Genomic DNA, 18,298 nt, shown 5'->3' on the forward strand with positions numbered 1-18,298 from the left:
TCTTCCTTCTTTGGTGGCCCCTGGTTTCAGGCATATTGTTGCCTACTACTTTTTAAAATACAGAAATACGTTATGAAGTATATACCTAGTAGGTTGTTTTCTTATTTCTTGAAACTGTTTTATAAAACTTGCTAGGTATGCGGAATCTTTCCTGGTATGGCCTCATTTACCACTGTGTTTCTCCATAGAATGCAAGGTTGGTGGGCTTTTTTGGTTCACTGTTTTTCTGTGGTATAAATTGAAATAGATAAGTAGTTGGTGTGTTCCTTTACCTGTTCTGCAAATGGTGTGCTTTGCAAAAACACATCTCCAGATGTCCTGTAGTGCTGTGGAAGAGCAGTATAGAGCTCTACTCTCCTTAAACATTAGTCATTCTTATAGCGATTGCTAGAGCTTATTTCTTCTTTTGAAGTCCTTTAATCCACCAAACTGAACTCCATAATTCATTTTTAAATGCCTTGGAGTATTTTTTTATTTTTTATTTTTTTTCAGATTGAGAATTGCAATGAGTGTTCTAGTTTATTAGCAGTTGTAACATCTCTTGAGGGGCAGCCTGGGGGAACTGCACCAGAAGATCTGTGCTGGCTTTCATCTTTCTGGTCTGAAATACCTGTATCAGTTGTGTGGGTTTGGATGTAATCTTAGTTAAACAGCTCTCTTATTACTGGGATGTTAGTCCATTCACAGGCCTGGAAGCTTATAAAATGGCATTATATAATTGTAACATCCAGAAAATCAGCTAGAAGCTTGCTGGCCTTCAACTGATAGAAGAACATTTCCCCTTTGGGACTTTATGTAGTAAAGTACAAATAGCATCCCCAAGCTGTAACAGCTCAGCCACTGACAGAAAGATTTCATTAAACTGCACCTAGTTTCAGATCTTTCCAGAACTTTTAAGTTAACTTCCTTCTAGGTCTTCATCATCATCTTTTTTCCACCTCTCTCTCTACTTTACTTTTTGGAAATTATTTTGTCCAGATGCTGTGTTCTCGCATCAGTGGGCATTGTGCTGTACTTCATGCCAGAACATAGTCCTGTACTTTTCCCCTTCAGATTTTGAATCCATATTTTAAAGATGTGAACTTTGAATACTTTCTTTTTGAAGGTGTTTGTTGAAATTGACCACTTTGTTCTCTACATTGTCTTCAAGAACTAATATACAGCAAAGTTGCATTCCTCCTATTGCCTGCCCTGTACATAATGTGTTATAATTTCCTGTGCAAAAGGCCCGGGCATTTTGCTGCTGTCTGGTATGATTCAGTTTAATAACCAAAAGCTAAGTATGACTTCTTAAAGAAGAAACAGGGAAGAATAAAAAGCACAGAAGGTGTGTTGAAGTGGGGCTTTCTATACACTGTTTCTTGTGAGAAGTTTCTTAGTGAAATTCCTTGTTTCAAAACTAATTTGTTTTACTCGCTTTAACTGGAATTTGTTCAATTCCTATTTGCTTTTCCATGCTTTTTTCTCACCTGAGTATACTAGATAACATTGTTCCTCACCCCGTCAGTGATGCTGGTAAGCTAATGTGTTAAAATGGCATCCAGGAGTAAATATAAATCTAGGTGTAATTTAAGGAGAAATCCTTCGAATTCTCTCAGAATTGTCATTCTTGATGGATTTCTGCTCACTGTTCCTGTATTTTTGACTGACAAAAGGAAGAAAACTTTTCTCTCACCTCCCATTCCATCTGTATTGTTTTTGCAGGTGCTACTGGAGATCACGTTTACACATTTTGTTACACAGCAGAAAGTGAAGACTTTGGAGCACAAGATGCAGCTGAACTTGACACTTGGGTTTTTGATCATGTTAAGGTGAGCAAAGAATTTTTTTAATAGTTTACATGTGTATAATAAAGCACAACTGGGTAACTTTATCATAAATAATGTCAATTTTGCCCTACATCTAGAAACTTTTTGAAGACATCACTTAAAGCAGTAACTATTAAAACGACAACAACAAAAAACCAAAAACAACAACAAAACCAACAAAAAAAACCCCAACTTTGATCAATTATCATGACCAGTAACAGTTTTATCTCATGCAATTCGAATTAAACTGACAGTAAGCCTTCTGTTAAGAAAAGCCAAGAGTATTTTTAAATATGTATTTGCATGTTATCTGAAAACTATCTTCTTAGAGTACTGCAAGGAATCTTGTTTTAGTTAATTTCTTAATAGGTATTATGACATCAGATAAACAAGTGTTTATTAGGAAATCAAATGGACAACATTACTGACTTAAGTTATGTCAAGATTCTGTCTATTCGCTATGACCATAGTGTTGCGTGTCCTGATGCATGTAGTTGAGTTCTGATTATTTTTTGAGGCTCATGGTGTGCTGTGACTACCAAAGGAGGCACGGTTAGTTTTATGGAAAAGGCAAATCAGGCCCTGACGCAGGATAATTCATTCAGGTGATGCTCTGCTCAGCTCGACAGACATCTGCAGTACTATCATTGTTTGCATTAACATCCAGTGCACATCTGTATCTGTGTAACTCTATTGCAGTATCTGTGAATTCCTGCATTTGTGTTATGCTCTCCTACTTCACCAGTCCTGGATTAAAAAATACCGATGGTGGCTATTTGTGTATAAATAGTTATATATATGGAGTAATTAGGGGAAGACTTAGCTTTCTGAATTGCACAATAACGTTAAATGTGTTTTAATAAACGTCTTCCACAAGATATTTGGGCTATATGCATTAGCTAACTAGTGTAAATCAAAACAAAACTGAAACAATATATTAACCAGATCAACATCTGCATTAAGAAAGCAAGGCTATGTCTGCTTTAAACTATGATGTGAGGTGAAAAAGTTCATTATAGTTCATTTGTTTTCAAAGAAAGTGATTTCCTGAGTTTGCAAGCAGAAACATTATTTGTTTTGTTTTTTCTTGTGGGTTTTTTCCTAACCACCATCCTTTCTGAACTTGCACTTGTATCAGGCTGTATAATTGTATGAATAGTAAGAGTCAAATTAGTCTGTCAATTACTCTCAAACAGTTGTCTTAAAGTTGCACCCTGCTGTCATTTGGAGTTGCACAGGTTTATGTGCGTGGTGCTTCAAAACACCTAATGGCATTTCAAACAATAATGCCATTACTGATGACTTTCCTTGGAAACAGCACCCTACATACTAGATTTCATCTGATACTAATATTATGGATGTTATAGCCAATTTTTTCTTGTTATACTTTAGTTAGTACTTGTGTTACAAGCAACTTTTCAGCTTATTGGGAATGTTTAATGGGAAATTTATTACTAGTCTCACTAAATTGTGTATCAGTTGTAGCCAGGCTATTTGCCATAAAGGTAGAAGGTTGGTTGGATTTGGGAAATGGATGCATCTGTTCCTTGTAAAGCTTTTTGTAAGAGTAACTCAGAGTCACTGGAAAAAATACGGTTAAAAGAGAGTTCTAGTGGTAGCTCCCTGCATGAAGGAGGTCCAGTTAGAGTAGGATTCTCAGGCCTTCCTAATCACATTTGGGTACCTGTTTCAAGGTCTGACAACACTCACGGTTTCAAAACCAATAAAAGAAAATAAGTCTCCTTATCTTTGAATTTTCCATATTTTGTTTCGAATTGTCTCCTCCCTTCTTGTCTACCATTAAACCCTTCTATGAGTCTGGCTCCATATTATCTTTAGTCCTTAGGAGGTAGCCGTAGACAGCTCAGAGATCTCTCCTTAAACAGTTTTTTTTAAAGCTTCATAGTTTATTCCCACCTCCAAAACATCTTGAGGATGTTTAAAGATAATATCACTGAATGGAGCAAATAAAAGTAAATAAATAAAGCAGAAGGACAGAAATATATCATTAACTTCTAATATTAGCTTGGCAATTAGTTGCCATAGGTTTTGAGTTTTGTGATTGAGTACCAAAAAAATAAAGGAAGTATTTTAGCAGGCAGTGAAGGCACACATGCTGGGCACACAGTTTGGCAACCGTTAGTGCAAGATTAAATGGTTTTGCTCCAGCAGTTTAATGTCCTGCTTATCAACTTGTCACTTTTAGCAGCCTGGGGTAACTAACTATTTGCAGTGATCTTCTGATTTACATTTTTTTCTGTATGCTATTTTAAAAAGCTTCGATGGGAAAAAGTTTGCTCTTTTGCTCCTAGAAAAGATTCTGCATCCCAAGTTACACTTTCATTCCTCTTGTTGTCTTGTTCCTAATTAGCCTGAGGTCAGGGAAACTGTTTTGGTTGCCGTTGCTCTGTGTTAAGAGGTGGCTGGTGCTTGAGAGTGGGGTATTTTTGGAGTAATGTAGGAACCTTTCTAGTGAGTGAGAAAAACTTCAGGCCTTTCTTTCTTCATGAAAGTTTCTTTTGCATGCTTGGGTTTGATATTCTCACATTTATCCATGTTTCAAGATGTAATTTCAGGAATTTCCTGTATCTGTCCTGATACGTTATTTAATTAAAAATAACAAAACAGAATCATACTGTCTCCTGTACATTATTGGTGTGTGCTTGGAGACTTCTTTAGTTTTCTGTCAAGGAAGTCAGAACCATGTGGGATGTTAAAACATCCATAAAAATAATTACATTGCTTTTAAACCAATGTAATCAGATTTTTTTTTTCCTTGCATCTTTATTTAAAACGTCTCTGTATTTAAAACAACAACATGAAAAAACTTACGTAAGATTTTTATTTTATTTGAGAAGTGCTGAAGTTGGCAGCATGCAAATATGAATCTGAAACTTCAATATAATCAGGGACAAAGGGTGAAATTAAGTAATATCATGGTATCCTGACACACCTTGCCAATGGGACTCTTGCTGCCAGTTTGGTTATCTGCTTGCTACAGTGATTTTTGTTTACACAAGGTATGAGCTTTGGTTTCTAGCAGTTCCACTGTGGTCATGCAGGTATATGGTACGTTGCTTCTTCCTTTGGTGGCGGAAATGTTTCATTCTGCTAGCATTTTCCCTAGGCTCCTGTGTGAAATTCAAATCCACTTTTCTCTGTGTTATCGTTACTTTGAACTAAAACCTTACCCAACTTTGTTTCCTTGGGCACTTCAGTGACTAGGGAGATCATGTTGAAATAGCTGTCTGCCTGCATTTTACATTGCTGTAATGTGCCTGGTCTAACACTGAATAGCCATGTCAAGACTCATTCAATCTCAGGAGAAGATCCCAACCCCCTGGCATCTGCCTCGGGGATGCTTAAGTAGGACATATGCAAGGCAGATGCATGTTCTGTAGTTCTTGTATTTCCAAAGCATGTCTTGTTTTGTTTCAGTCTGATTTCTGCAAATGAGTTGTAGGGTGGTATCTTAGTCCTGTAGAACCTGCTTCCAAAGCAAGAGTATTGAGAATTTTGCTTCCAGCTTGAAGTCAGTAGGTATATAAAGCTGTATGTGGAGCTCAGAAATGGTGCGTGCTCATGTTTACATAAGAGGTAAAGAAGGGATGCTGCAGTTATCTGGTATTTCTACCTAATGAGAATGGAAGGAAAAAAACCCCAACAAAACACCTCAAAAGTGTTTCCCACCTTTGGTAAGTTGAAACTGTGGACTGATTATATTGATAGTGACTGTCATCCAATAAGTAAAGTAGAAAACAATCTTTCTTTCAGAACTACCAGCATTATGACACAAAACCAGCTGTATTTTAGTTTTAGTAAGCTGCCTGACATCTTTTTCCACTGTACTCAGATTGATATCTTATTGGCTTATTCCATACAGAGCTTCTTTAATTCTTCCAGAAGTAATCAAACGTTGTTCTCTGCACTAAATGAAGAGAAAGTGGTTCTATTCTTGCATTTGCTTGGCATAGATACAAATGGACACGCTCATCGGCCATACTCAAAGTAAGTGGGGAGGTTAGGTTTATTCTTCTTATTAGTGCTGGGTGCATATAGTAACTAATTTTTTCCTGAAACTTGCTTTTTATATATAAAGAAAAGGTCTTGAAGGTCTCTTCTGTAGGCCATGTATGTCACTGTGGTTACTTTTGGGCGGGTTGTTGTTTTAAGGTCTTCTCTACAGAAGTGACTGCTTATTTTGCCATATGCCAGGTTATAATTCTCAGATCTGATATTTTAGCAAGTTCTCTAATTCACACTTAATATATGATGTAGAGGATATTTAGGGACTTGCATTTTCACTTGTAAAATTTAAACACTGAGTTTCACATAGCTGAAAGACTAAGGCATGCAGAAAGATTTATAGAAGACAGTAAGTTTAGAGGAACTGATACCAGAATTAGTCAGCCGTGGTTTAGATTTTGCAAGGCATTTGAATAAAAAGTTTAGATTATCAGCAGTACTTATCATTGATTCACCTTGAATTGAGGTATTTCAAAACTTCTGCTTTTACTTCTTCACGTGCTTTGAATGTAGGATTTTGTGCCTTTATTTTCTCTTGATCCTTGCACGCTTCTGAAATCCTTGTTCTGATTTCCTGCATCATTCCTAAGCTTATACTTGCTACATTCCTCATGCTCTTCTTTTGTTGTGATATTAAAAGATAAAGTTTTTCAAATTGACTTTAGCAGCAGCAATAAATAGAAAACTGGTTGGCCAGAACTTAATCCTTGTCGCTGTCTCTAAAAAGAAAACATGAGTTTCTTGGTTTACCCTGTCTCAGACTCAGTCTATGAACAATCTCGGATCAGATCTCCTTCACTTAGAATCACAGAATTGTTTGAGTTTGGAGGGCTGTGTATGGATCATCCAGTTCTAGCACCTCTAACATGGGCAGGGCCGCGTCCCACCAGATTGCTCAAAGCCCTGTCTAACCTGGCCTTGAATACTTTCCAGGGATGGGCTATCCACAGCTTCTCTGGGCAGTCTGTGCCAGTGCCTCATTGTGAAGAATCTCTTCTTTGTGTCTCATCTAAACCCACACTTTTTCAGTTTAAAACTGTTGCTCTTTATCTTGTCACTATGCTCTCTCATAAATTTGCTTAATTGCTCTGGGTAATAAATTGTCTACAGTCAAGAACAGGTCAGATATATAGTAAAGATAAAAATCCATTGAGACTGTAGTTCCAGGGACTTTCAAACAGCAGCGTGTGGTTTTCACACTAGACTTAGAGGAGGAAAGATTTTACATCTAGGATGCCTTTTATTTGCTTGAGGTTCTGCAAGGAATGAAGTTGTTTAAAAGCAAGGGACTGAACATACTTTGTATAACTTTTATACCAAATGCAAAAGCCACCTGGAATCTATTAACATTTTCTTTTTTTTTTTTTCTTTTCTTTTTTTTTGTTTTTCTCTTTTCAGGGAATACAAGGAGAATATTAGAAAAGTTGATGAGGGTGTAAAGGAAGTTGTTTCAATGCTCGAAAGCTTCTATGGAAATGATGGAAAAACTGCATATATATTAACTTCTGACCACGGGATGACAGATTGGGGTGAGCATTTTTAAATTCTGATAGTCTGCTGAGTTTATGGTATCTAGCTGGGTTACGTGTGAACACTCCAGACACCCAACAGTGCCAGAACATGCGTTACTGTGCAATGCATGAATATGAATTTGAACACTCCACACACTTGAACAAGCATAGACACACCATACATGTGAACACGTACTGGTATGAAATGGGGGAGCACAGGTGGGCATGTGTGAACACACATGGACATACCATTCCTTCTGCTTATTGTTGATATCAAGTGACGGAACTTCTTGGAGTCTAGGATCATATGAAGAATGTAGAACAAACAGTAGGCCACATAGCCATATATTTTGACAAAGGCTTGTGAAGGAGTATAATAAATTCCAAGAATTTTAAATTTAAAGACTTTCATTATTATTCAAGCTTTTTATCTTCTATATGTCATTTGTTAGTGGCTTTTTATACGTACAGTTGTCTGTATAAAGCCTGTTACACACATTATTAATTGCAACATCACAAGATCTTGTTCAAGCCTAAGCGGAAAAGAAATAGTTACCACTTTGTGCTATGAAGTGCCTGAGAAAGGTGGTGAATCTGGGAGCTGGTGACAAACTTCCCTTGAGCTGTCTGTCCTCCCATTTATGCTTTTAGGCACACCAGAAAGGAGGGCCTGCTATGGGATCCCTTTAGAGGAGACTGGTGCTGGAGAACAGGAGGAGCAGCTTGCAAGTACGGGAGTGAGGCAGGCAGCTCAGCCAGGCTATTAGCTTCTGAGGGCACTATGAGCTATGGTTATAGCTGCTGAGTGACTTGAGGCCATTCTAGTATAACTATACATAGGATGAATGAGGAGAATTTCCTGTGATGAGCTCCTTCAAACAAATCTTTTTCCTTTCTTTTTTTTTTTTTTTTTCTCCAAGAATTTAAAGAACATTCCTGTCCTTGTGTGCTACCAGCAAAAATAAGTCTGCCTTCCTGTGCTGTGTTTGTTTGTAGCTATTAATTGGGATGCTTTTGAATCAAAGGATGCTTAAGATGTGGTAAAATTCAGCATCGTATTGTGTGTGAAATCTTAGATTTTCTAATGGATGGCATGCCATCTTTTTCTTTTATCAGAGATGACAGAACTATTCATGTTTATTCAAAATCAGCCTAATTATCATCTGCAAAATAGTTTGTTCTGATTATTATTTACTGTTGAGCTGGCTGTCACTTGCTGTAATATGTAAATTCTGATGCAGTTTTTTTCAAGTAGTCTTTTTTTAATATACATGTACACTTGTGTAAGTGCCTGTGTGTGTGTGTATATCTATATACATATATATAAAATGATACATGATCAAGAGGACCTTAGGAGGTCCAATTACTTCCTCAGAGGAGGGCCAGCTTTGGGATCAGGCAGGGTGTTGGCTTGGCTTCTATCTATTAGGGCCTTGAAAATCTCAAGAGATTAAGCCTATACAACCCCTTTGGGCAGCTGCCTTCATTTCTTCCCTGTCTCCATGGAGGGGGAAAAACTTCCATCATATGCAAGCTGGCACTTTGTTTCAGTGCATGCATTTTGTCTCATCCTCTCCATGATGGACAGCAAGATCCTGACTCCATCTTCATTCTAACCTGCTTACAGTGGGTTACAGGCTGGTTGCTATTAGGTTCCTGTTCCTTCCCAAAGCCATCTCTCGTTCCAGCTGGACAAGTCACAACACCTCAGCTCCTCTTCGTAAGAATGCTTCTATGAATGATGGGACCACTGGGCCTTTTCCAGATGGTTCTCTTCCAGGTGTCTACTCTGTTCTGGGAGTCTCAAACTGGCTGCAGTGCCTAGTGGCTGTCTCACATGTCCAGAATAACATGAAGTTATTTTCTGAAGTGAAAGCTTGATTTTTCTGCCAGAAGCATCAATGACTTTAAAGTTGACTTCAGTAACTACAACAGCAAACCTAATACTTAAGTCCGTAGCTGGTCTTCTGAAGGCTATTTCAGTAGCTTCTTATTCAAGTTTGTAGTATCAGCAGCTGTTGTGGTAATTTACAGACCATTTGCAGAGTGGGATGGGCACAGATTTAGATAAATAAGAGGATTAGGAAGATTTCTTAGAGAAGGGAACATGTTCTAAATTTGACAAGATTAAAGAAATTTTGGTTGTTAGCAAAGGTCAAAAATCACTCACTTTCCCAGTCTGACTTCAAGATTCAGCTTTAAGCTGAGATCAAAAGGCTTCCTCACCATCAATACAGGGATTCTCACACTCATGGCTACCTGGTCCTGCTATCTTACTTGTATTAATAGTGCTGTGTTGTATGCTGGACCAGAGAGCAGCAAACATATCCAACATCACCGTCTCCTTCCCTTTCTCCTGAAAAAAAAAAAGATGTGTTCGGGAACAGACCCAGCTGAACATTGTTTCTTCCCCTATTGTGTAGTTTGGATTAGGCTGAAACCTGGCTTTTAAATTGATGAGAATGGATACAGCTGCCTTGCTCAGCTGCGTCTGTTTTACAGAGTTGATGGAGGCCTGATCTCAATAAAATACTGATAGAGTTGGTGGCTTAGCTAAAATGAAAATTCACCAAAAATTGTACTTTCCTTCTATAATAGAAGGAAATAAGTGATGCCTGGAGGATGGGTGAGTGTGGTCTCCATCTGTTCTTTTTCCAGACTCTATGAAAAGGTATATTTGCTGCTTTGAAGCTGACAGAACACCTTACAAAAGATTTCAGTGTGTCTGAAATCTTATTTCAAGACCTCTTCAGCACAGAGGTGGCATTTCAGTTCTGTCATAGTAGGTGTTGCACAGGCAGCCTCTGTTATTTCCAAGTTTATACCTGGTTATTTGTTAATAGAGTTGCCCTTGAACCAATGCATTATTTTTTGTCCTCTACAATGTTTGAAATATATAAATATACAAATAGGATGTGTATTAGACACACACATGCACAAAAAATAAAATATGCATTGTTTTAAAGCCTTCTAGATCAGCATGGTTTATATGACAACCTCATTGCCTTCAAAACTGGATTAAGTTCCGCTGTAGCACCTCACCCACTGAATTCAATGACCAAAGCTGCTTTCAAGCTTGTGTGGCTTTTGCTTCAATGCAGCTGGCATGGAGATGTCATAGTTCTAAACGTGTTTTTTTTTTTCATCTTTTGGCAACTGATGTGTTAATGTAGAGGGAATCTGGAATGCCATTTCATCAGTTCTTAGTCTGCTACCAGGCCTTAAAACCTTAAAAATGAATTTGCATCATTGTGAAATAATGGCAGTTGCTCTGTATCTTCTGTTTTGGAAAAGGAAGTCTGATGATTATTTGGGTACCAGAAAGATAGGTGATTTCTAGGCACTTACCTAGTTGCTAAAATCACTTACTATTTATTTCCACTGGATGTTTAGGAATAGGCAAATGCAAAATGTTTTAAACAAGTGAGTCGTCTGTGCCCATAACCTTTTGAGCACTTCGGCTTTAGTTTCTATATTAATGGTTTCTTCTTTCTTTCTTTTTTTCTGCATTCAATATTATAGTTTTGTAGGCTTGACCTAAATGATGCCACTTTCCCAAAGTGGACCTTGAGTTCTGCCTTCATTGTTAGTGACAGGGGGAAAAAAATAAATCTGAGAAGCTGGAATAGGTCCTCTGTAAGAGGATCCTAGTGTATTATAATAGAAACTTTATGTATGTGTGTTTATATACATAAATATATACATATATAACTTTTTTTTTACTGTATGCATTTTAAAATTTACACTGATTTTGTTTCTGCGCATCTTAGGATCCCATGGAGCTGGTCATCCCTCAGAGACTTTAACACCACTGATTGCCTGGGGTGCTGGAGTGAATTATCCACAGAAAGTCACATCCCAGCTCTTTGAAGACAATTTTTTGAAAGGTATGTAAAATATGAAACAGTCTGAGATTTTGGTGGAGTGGATACAGTTCAAAAGTTATATCTGTTAAGCTTCTCTAGCATCTGTTCCATTACTCTAAGTGTGAATTGCTTTTTGCAAGAAAGTGTGAAGAAAAAAAAAAAGGTGACAATGCATGCACATGGAAGGGACAGTAAAGCTGGGTAGATAATATCAGAGAAATGCCCTGTGAGCCATGGAACTGAGGACTTTAGGTATGGGAGAGTATTCACACTCTTAAAACTTGGTTCCAGGGGAGATATAATTTTTATGAAGACACCTGGAGGTTAAAAAATATTTGTATAGAAACATGATAAGTTGACGTGGTGTAAGACCTCTTCCTAGCTCTACAGTGGTACCCTGGGAACTTGCCAGGGGAGTCCCATCTTGCATTCATCCTTGTGGCTGTTGTTGAAATGTAAACAGTCTTTCTCAATGACAAACTGTGACTCTTCTATTTTTCCCTGACATACTTTAAGAAGAGTAAACATAAATATTTAAACATTTTTTTAAAAAAAGTTAATATTTTGTATACATAATAAATATTGTCTTATTGGAATTTTCTTGGGATTCAAATACTAGATATGATAAAAAGCACTAGCTCTTCCACTTTCATGTGTTTCACTCTCCCTCCTCCTTCTTAAGATACCTTGATTCTCTCATGTTGTTACTTGGGATCAATGAAGTAATGACTTCCTATTTTGCTGGACTTTTTGTCAAGGTATGTAGATTACTCCAAAAGTAATGCCTTTTATTTATTTCAATGGAAGTTGTAACAGGTATAAGGAGGATAAAAACACCATCTGATAGAGCAAATTCTCAGCTATGAAACAGTGTTTTTCAGCATAAATAATACCATTAGCTATGCATTTTTTTCCAGAAGAGCCTGCACGCTGTGCTTGTGAAAATCTGCATGGCTGTCCAGAACATGGCTTGTATTTCATGTTGCTGTCGTCATGCTGAAATGCACTATCCATCACCTCACTGTGCTCAGATGGTGTTGATGAATGTCAATGAGTACAATTTTTTCTGTGTGTAGGAATTTGATGACACACCTTTGCTTTACCAGCACTTCCATGTCAGACACCTTTCTGTCAGGCTGCCCCTCTGCTGCCATCTCTCACGTGGCAATAAAGTGTAATGGAGTACTGGCTGGCCAGCTCAATCTCTGTAGCCCTATCGCTAGCATCTGCATCTGACGTCATGGGCCAATGCAATAAAATAGGAGGCATTACTTTTGGAGTGGCCTTCGTACACTGGAGAAGAGAAAATGAGCAAAAATAATTTCAAATATCAAATTTTAATCCCACCTACTCATGAGAAGGTATTTGGTAATAAATAAAACTGGACCTGTCAAATGTGGATCATGCGCACACTGTGCTCATCTCTATTACAAATAGCAACACCTCTGATAAAACTGAAAAATAGTAGTGTAGAATAAAATCAGTAGAGTCTGGAGCCTGTGACAGTTGATCTTCAAGACTTCTAAGGACGCTCAGTGTCTCTGTTTATCCATAATAGCAGATTTTTATGACTGTCAGTTTTTATTCTTAACTTTAGTATAAACATCAGTGTCTGACTTGAAGTAACGATAAAAATGATGTGAGAGCACTTCAAAAATATGAGTATTGAACTGATATCTAGGTACACAGTAGGAAAAGAGACTTGGCTGTCACCCATTAGGAAATGTTTGTTTTCTTCAAAGCAAGGAATATGCCTGCACCCTGCTGTGCCTGCTTCGTATTTTCCTGGTACTGGTGTTTTGGTGTTTTTTTGGTTTTTTTTGTTTTTTTTTCCCTTTGTTTTGATCTTATTAAAGGCAAACATCTGATGCAAAGCAAGTTTAGAAAAAAGGGCAGCATCTTTCCAGCTGAAGAGCGCAGTGTTAATTTGGTTTAGACACTCGTTACAGGTTCTTAATTTCCAGGAACAATCTCTATTTGAGCTCTGAATTTGTATGAATAAACTGAGAGTTTTAATCTCTCTTTGAATAACAGGTACTCTGTGGTAGCCTATTACACTATGTCATTACATTACAGCTTCCAGTAGGCTACGTAGCTCAAATGTAGAGAAAAAAACTGTTGAAATGGAACTTGACACTCAGTTTAGTTATTTCATTAAGTTACAAACCTATATCTTTTCATAAAGCACAGGCATGTAAGAGGGGGAAAAAAAAGAGGCAAAGAAATCTCGAGAAGGGTTCTCTGGGCTCGCCTCTTCTGCTCATTAAAAAAAAAAAGGAAAGAAGGCACCATGTGTGGATGAGGACTACATTTTCAAGATTGCTTCATTACAGATCTATGCTAGTGACAGATTTATATCTCTGATTGTGTGTTCCAGTTCTTGCCTCTACTGACAAAATCCTTCCTAAGTGCTGAGTTACAAGTTCATGGAGGCAGCGCCGTATTTTCAGTGCTGCCAAACTTATGCTCTGCTCAGTGCAAACAGGCTCTAGGCAGCTCAGTGAATCGTCTCTTTCTCATCATTGCCATCAAGGGTAGATACCCCCAGAGGCAGTGCTGACAGTCAGGACTCAGTCCATCCAATTTGTCATGCAATGATCAGTGTATTTCTTGGGTGCCTGAGGGACATAGTGTCTGCTCCAGAATGACAGCAGTCTCCTTATCAGTCTCTTCACCTGTGCTTTGCCTTCCCTTGAGGCTGTCCATGCAATTGTTTTGGAAAAATTCGCAATGGCAGAGCTGCATCCTGTGGGCAATGCACAGCATTACCCATTTGGCTATTGGCTTGACCCTTCAAGGCAGAGAGAACATAGAGCTTCTCAGCATAGACTCTGCCGGCTGACCATTTCAGCAGCCTTAAAATGTGGTGATGGCTTTCATCTACAATGGGCTGCCCAGGGAGGTGGTGGAGTCGCCAACCCTGGAGGTGTTCAAAGAACATTTGGAGGTTGTGTTGAGAGACATGGTTTAGTGAGAACTGCTAGTGATTGGTGGATGGTTGGACTGGATGATCTTGTAGGTCTGTTCCAACCTTGGTGATTCTGTGACTTACCTGTTTCAGATGAGGTTCAGCCTGATTTGCTTCACCTGAAGTAGCTCAATGTATCCCTTTGATGTTTCTGCTTTTGTGAGGTTTTGTGTGAGATTTCCTTTGGTTCACGTAGCCTCATGCTTAGCCTTTCTTCTTGCACTAGCACTTCTCTGCAGGTCCTTTAGATTGTTTGCATCTACCAGCTCAGTGGGCTACAATAGTAGTGTGGCAAGGTAAGAAAAACATCTCCTCAAACAGATAGAAAACTGCTAAATACCATATAAGAAACCTGGACAGCAAGCTTGAAACACCTACAACAATAAAAGTAAATAAATCGAGGACAACATCTAGATCTACCCTGTATCATTTCCAGGAGTGCAGCCCACTTTGGTCAGTTTGGAGGAGTGTCTCATTCCTTGGGAGCAGCTGGATCTAATGTGTTATAGCTCCCGGGCATGTCTTAAATCCATTTCATGTTGAAAATATCTCAATAAGGAAAGCAGAGATGTAAAAACTCCTTGGTTTAACAGAACCTTCTCCAGCAGAGCTGAAGTTCCTTCTTGCCTTAAACGTTCTTGCCCATCTATGTGTAAGGATAACTTTACCACCTTTTTGATTAGAAAATGTCATTAAAGGAAAACAAGCATTGCTTTTATATAATAAAAATATAGCTGAGAATATATCTCTAGAAATAACTATAAACCTGCTTCCTGTTCTGGAAAGCGCAAGGAAACAACCATACTCACTTCAGTGCAAGTTTAACACAGAGTTTGTGATTAATACTGATAATACTTCCCCTCTGTTGCCATGGGAACTCATTTTAACTATTTCTGACTGTTGTTAAAATGCATCACTGCTGTTCAGGATGTTCTTAGTACATAATTAACAATGAACTTGCAGCTTGCATTGCTACAAGTTAATTGCTGAAACTTCAATACATGAAATACGCAAATCAGACACTTTTCCCCACCTGGTTAATTTTCAGTTTAGGTTTGGGTCTGATACAGTCAGGGCATATTGAAAGTCAGAGAAAGATTGCAGCCCAGGATTTGAATGTATACTGTTGTTTGGAAAATAACGAGGGTGTGACACAACTTTGTATTATGCTTTACCAGTGCTTTCAATGAAATCTGTTTCTCCTGTTCTTAAACTTTAATTAAAGCCAACTCAGAGGTTGTTAGTTTGTTGGTTTGGTTTGTTTGCTCCTATTGTTGCTGTAGGTATTGGGTTACCTAATTTAATCACTGGGAAAAGACATGAAGAAATAACCTTCCTAAACTCTGTTTTGAAATAGCTTTCTGCTCCCATAGAAAAAGAACTACTACTTCATTTCCTTAGAGATTAATGGTGAACAGGAAAATGCTGCTTTGAACCAGCTTTTTGAATGATGCACCACAGCTTCAGGAGTTTGTATGTTTGGCTTTGTCTAGGTCTTCTCTGTAGTTGTTCTGATTGTTAAGTTGTTGAACTTTTCCCTTTAGCTCAGTTTTAGCCAGTACTGCATGTGGCAAACATGAAGTGCATTTGTACTAGTCTGTACCAGTATTTGGGGGACCTTGAGTTAACCCTTTCATCAAAAAAAGAAGAACAAAACAACAACAACAAAATTAACCAGTTCTTCTCCTGAAACCGAGTTTTGATCTTTTAGCCAATGCAGGAAATTGTGTTATTTTCTGTGCCGTACTGGAAAAAGAAAAAGCTTGGACTTTACTGATCTGGGTCACAGTTGCCAGCAGCAATTTATTCTGGTGGGTGAAAGAAAATGTGAAGCAAAATAAATGCATTTTATTGTTTCTGCCTGTTGTGCTCTCTGTAACTCCTCTTGAGCTGGCATCCTAAGCCAAATTATACTTTTCTTTAGTAACAACAATTTTCAGAAAGTGGCAGCAAGATATTAAATGTCAACTGATTTATCCTTTTCAAATCTATTTAGAGTTGCTGTTCATGTGCTCTGTTATCTCTTTGCAGAATGGAAGCTGGAAAATCTGAAGAGAATGGATGTCAATCAGGTATCAAACACACTTAAGAACTCATAAATGTTCAGCTTGAATTTTGTGAGATTTAAACTAATTGAGGGAACTTGAATGAATCACTGCACTCACATAGTGTTTCCTTGGAAAATGTTACTTAAATCTTAATTCAAGAGATTCAGGAACTGCCCTCAACATTTATAATGCAGTACAACCTGTCAGGTTCAGTTCAGTACCACTTACCTGAAAGAAACTTGAATAGCATTTAGTATATTTTCAGAGTGGAATTTGTTTTTGCAAACCTTTAGCAATGAATTGTGACGCCCGCTGTAGTGGAAATGCTAAGTCAGGGCTCGAACCAGTGACTGAGCACCTGGTAGAAATGTAGGGCTAACCCAGGGGAGCTCAGGTGCAAGCAGTGCAGCTGAAGGACTGGAAGGGGTAGAAACAGGATGCACCCCTTCCCAGACCTCACTGAAGCGTTGGGACTGGGGACCCCTGCCTGGTGGAGGCCTTCCAAAGGTAAGCAGCTTCTTTCCTTTATTTCTGCGCTCCCAGTGATTGCATTTATGTAGATCCTCACTTGCTTCAGCCTAGGATCTTCCTACTGCATCACTGCTGCACTTTCCACTGTATTATGCCTACCCTCAGTTTTCTACTTTTAAAATACTCTGGTATTGAACTTAATGCCTCCTCCCATGAAGACACACAGCTAAAAACAAATAAACAGTAGTCTGATGACAGTGTTTCTGAAGTTAGTGCTGTGTGTTTTTTGATACGCTTGTTACTAAATCAGCCAAACTTTGTTAAGTCCTGGATATGATGTACATCTGTGTGCTGGAAGCTTGCTTCTCACTTCATTCCATTTTATGAACCCCAATATGCAAATAAAAGACTCCAGTGTGGTAAAACAAGGGAAGGGTGCTTGTGCTAGAAAGTTAAGTCTGGGCAAGTTCTTAATCAGCTACTCTCAACAAAACCCTTGCACGAAGGTAGAGCTGGATTTTCATCTCAAGGTTGTTAGAAGTTACAGGGTTGTTAGAAGTTACATTTTAAGACTGGTTTTTAATATAAATAAATAGTCTTAAGTGTCACTTTGTACCATGTGATGGACTTCTCAAAGACTGCTTTCTCCAGCACTCTGTAGTATATGTGGAATTATAGGTAATAATAGCAAGCTGGATTCCTGATTTTATATTGCAGTACATATGTTTTGTCCTCTAAAAATAACAGTTTGGTGACTGCTTCTGCACAGCTGTGCAGCAGTGCCTTGGATTTCAGCACAGTTTCTTCAGATTTCTAGTGGAGGAATTTTTATGTTTAGTTTTATATTAAAGGAAAATAAAATCAAATGAGATCCAGTGGTTATCAGTGCAGATAGAAGGTAATGGTAGTTTACTTTCTGAGAAGCCTTGATGTAAACAAAGGGGCTTCCTTGAGGATTAAGCATCGAGTGGGAAAAAGAAAACTCCTAGAGTCCTGCTTTGAGGGGGAAGAGTAATCCTCACTGTGCAAATATGGGCAGAGGAGTGTTTTGAAAGGCAATATATTCCATGCATTGTCTAAAACTATAAATATGATGTTCTTTTTTGGTATTAATTGTCATAAAAATGGTATGCTTCTGAGTGCAGTGTAGAAGAAAGATACCAAATTTCTTCAAATAAAAACCATGGCATTTAATATATTGCTTTTTAAGCTAAATATATAATATATATATTTTATATAATATATATATGGCTTTGTCAGTAGTAAAGTTTTGCGTGTTTTGATTCTAACCATTTCATGATGACTACTGGAAACTGTAAAAGAAATATTAATAAATTGTTTAAGTTAAAGCTTTACATTACGATATCATGAATGTATCTACATTTGTAAAAGTTAAAAATAAACTGAATTTATTAGTTCTAGAAGCTTTAATTATGTTAAAATGAGGATGCTTCTGTTTGCACAGGCTGACATAGCACCACTGATGGCCTCCCTTATTGGTGTTCCTTTCCCCTTGAATTCAGTGGTAGGTACTACAAACAATTTACCATATTGCAGCAATCTGCTTGTCTTAGAGGAAATGCTGTTGGGATTAAGACAT

The 18,298-nt window shown here is 38.0% G+C and overlaps 1 protein-coding gene across 9 annotated transcripts in view; it reads left to right on the forward strand.

Annotated features, from left to right (window-relative positions):
* PIGN (phosphatidylinositol glycan anchor biosynthesis class N) overlaps positions 1–18,298 on the forward strand; it is a 100,228-nt gene that overhangs the window by 20,285 nt on the left and 61,645 nt on the right. For 7 of the 9 annotated variants that reach the window (XR_001553247.3, XR_014943599.1, XM_085540348.1 and 4 more), the window contains 6 exons: positions 1,705–1,811; positions 5,692–5,816; positions 7,233–7,363; positions 11,116–11,232; positions 16,211–16,251; positions 18,164–18,223. Coding sequence is in view for 7 of the 9 variants with exons in the window: in XM_085540348.1 (XP_085396474.1) it covers positions 1,705–1,811; positions 5,692–5,816; positions 7,233–7,363; positions 11,116–11,232; positions 16,211–16,251; positions 18,164–18,223 (581 nt within the window). In the remaining 2 variants the exon portion in view is untranslated. The remainder of the gene's footprint in view (positions 1–1,704; positions 1,812–5,691; positions 5,817–7,232; positions 7,364–11,115; positions 11,233–16,210; positions 16,252–18,163; positions 18,224–18,298) is intronic. The other 2 variants (XM_085540351.1, XM_015854530.3) reach the window with 1 other exon arrangement.

The sequence above is a fragment of the Coturnix japonica genome, chromosome 2 (assembly GCF_054131305.1).
Source record: "Coturnix japonica strain WE chromosome 2, WE-NBRP24, whole genome shotgun sequence".
In the NCBI taxonomy this organism is placed as follows: Eukaryota; Metazoa; Chordata; class Aves; order Galliformes; family Phasianidae; genus Coturnix; species Coturnix japonica.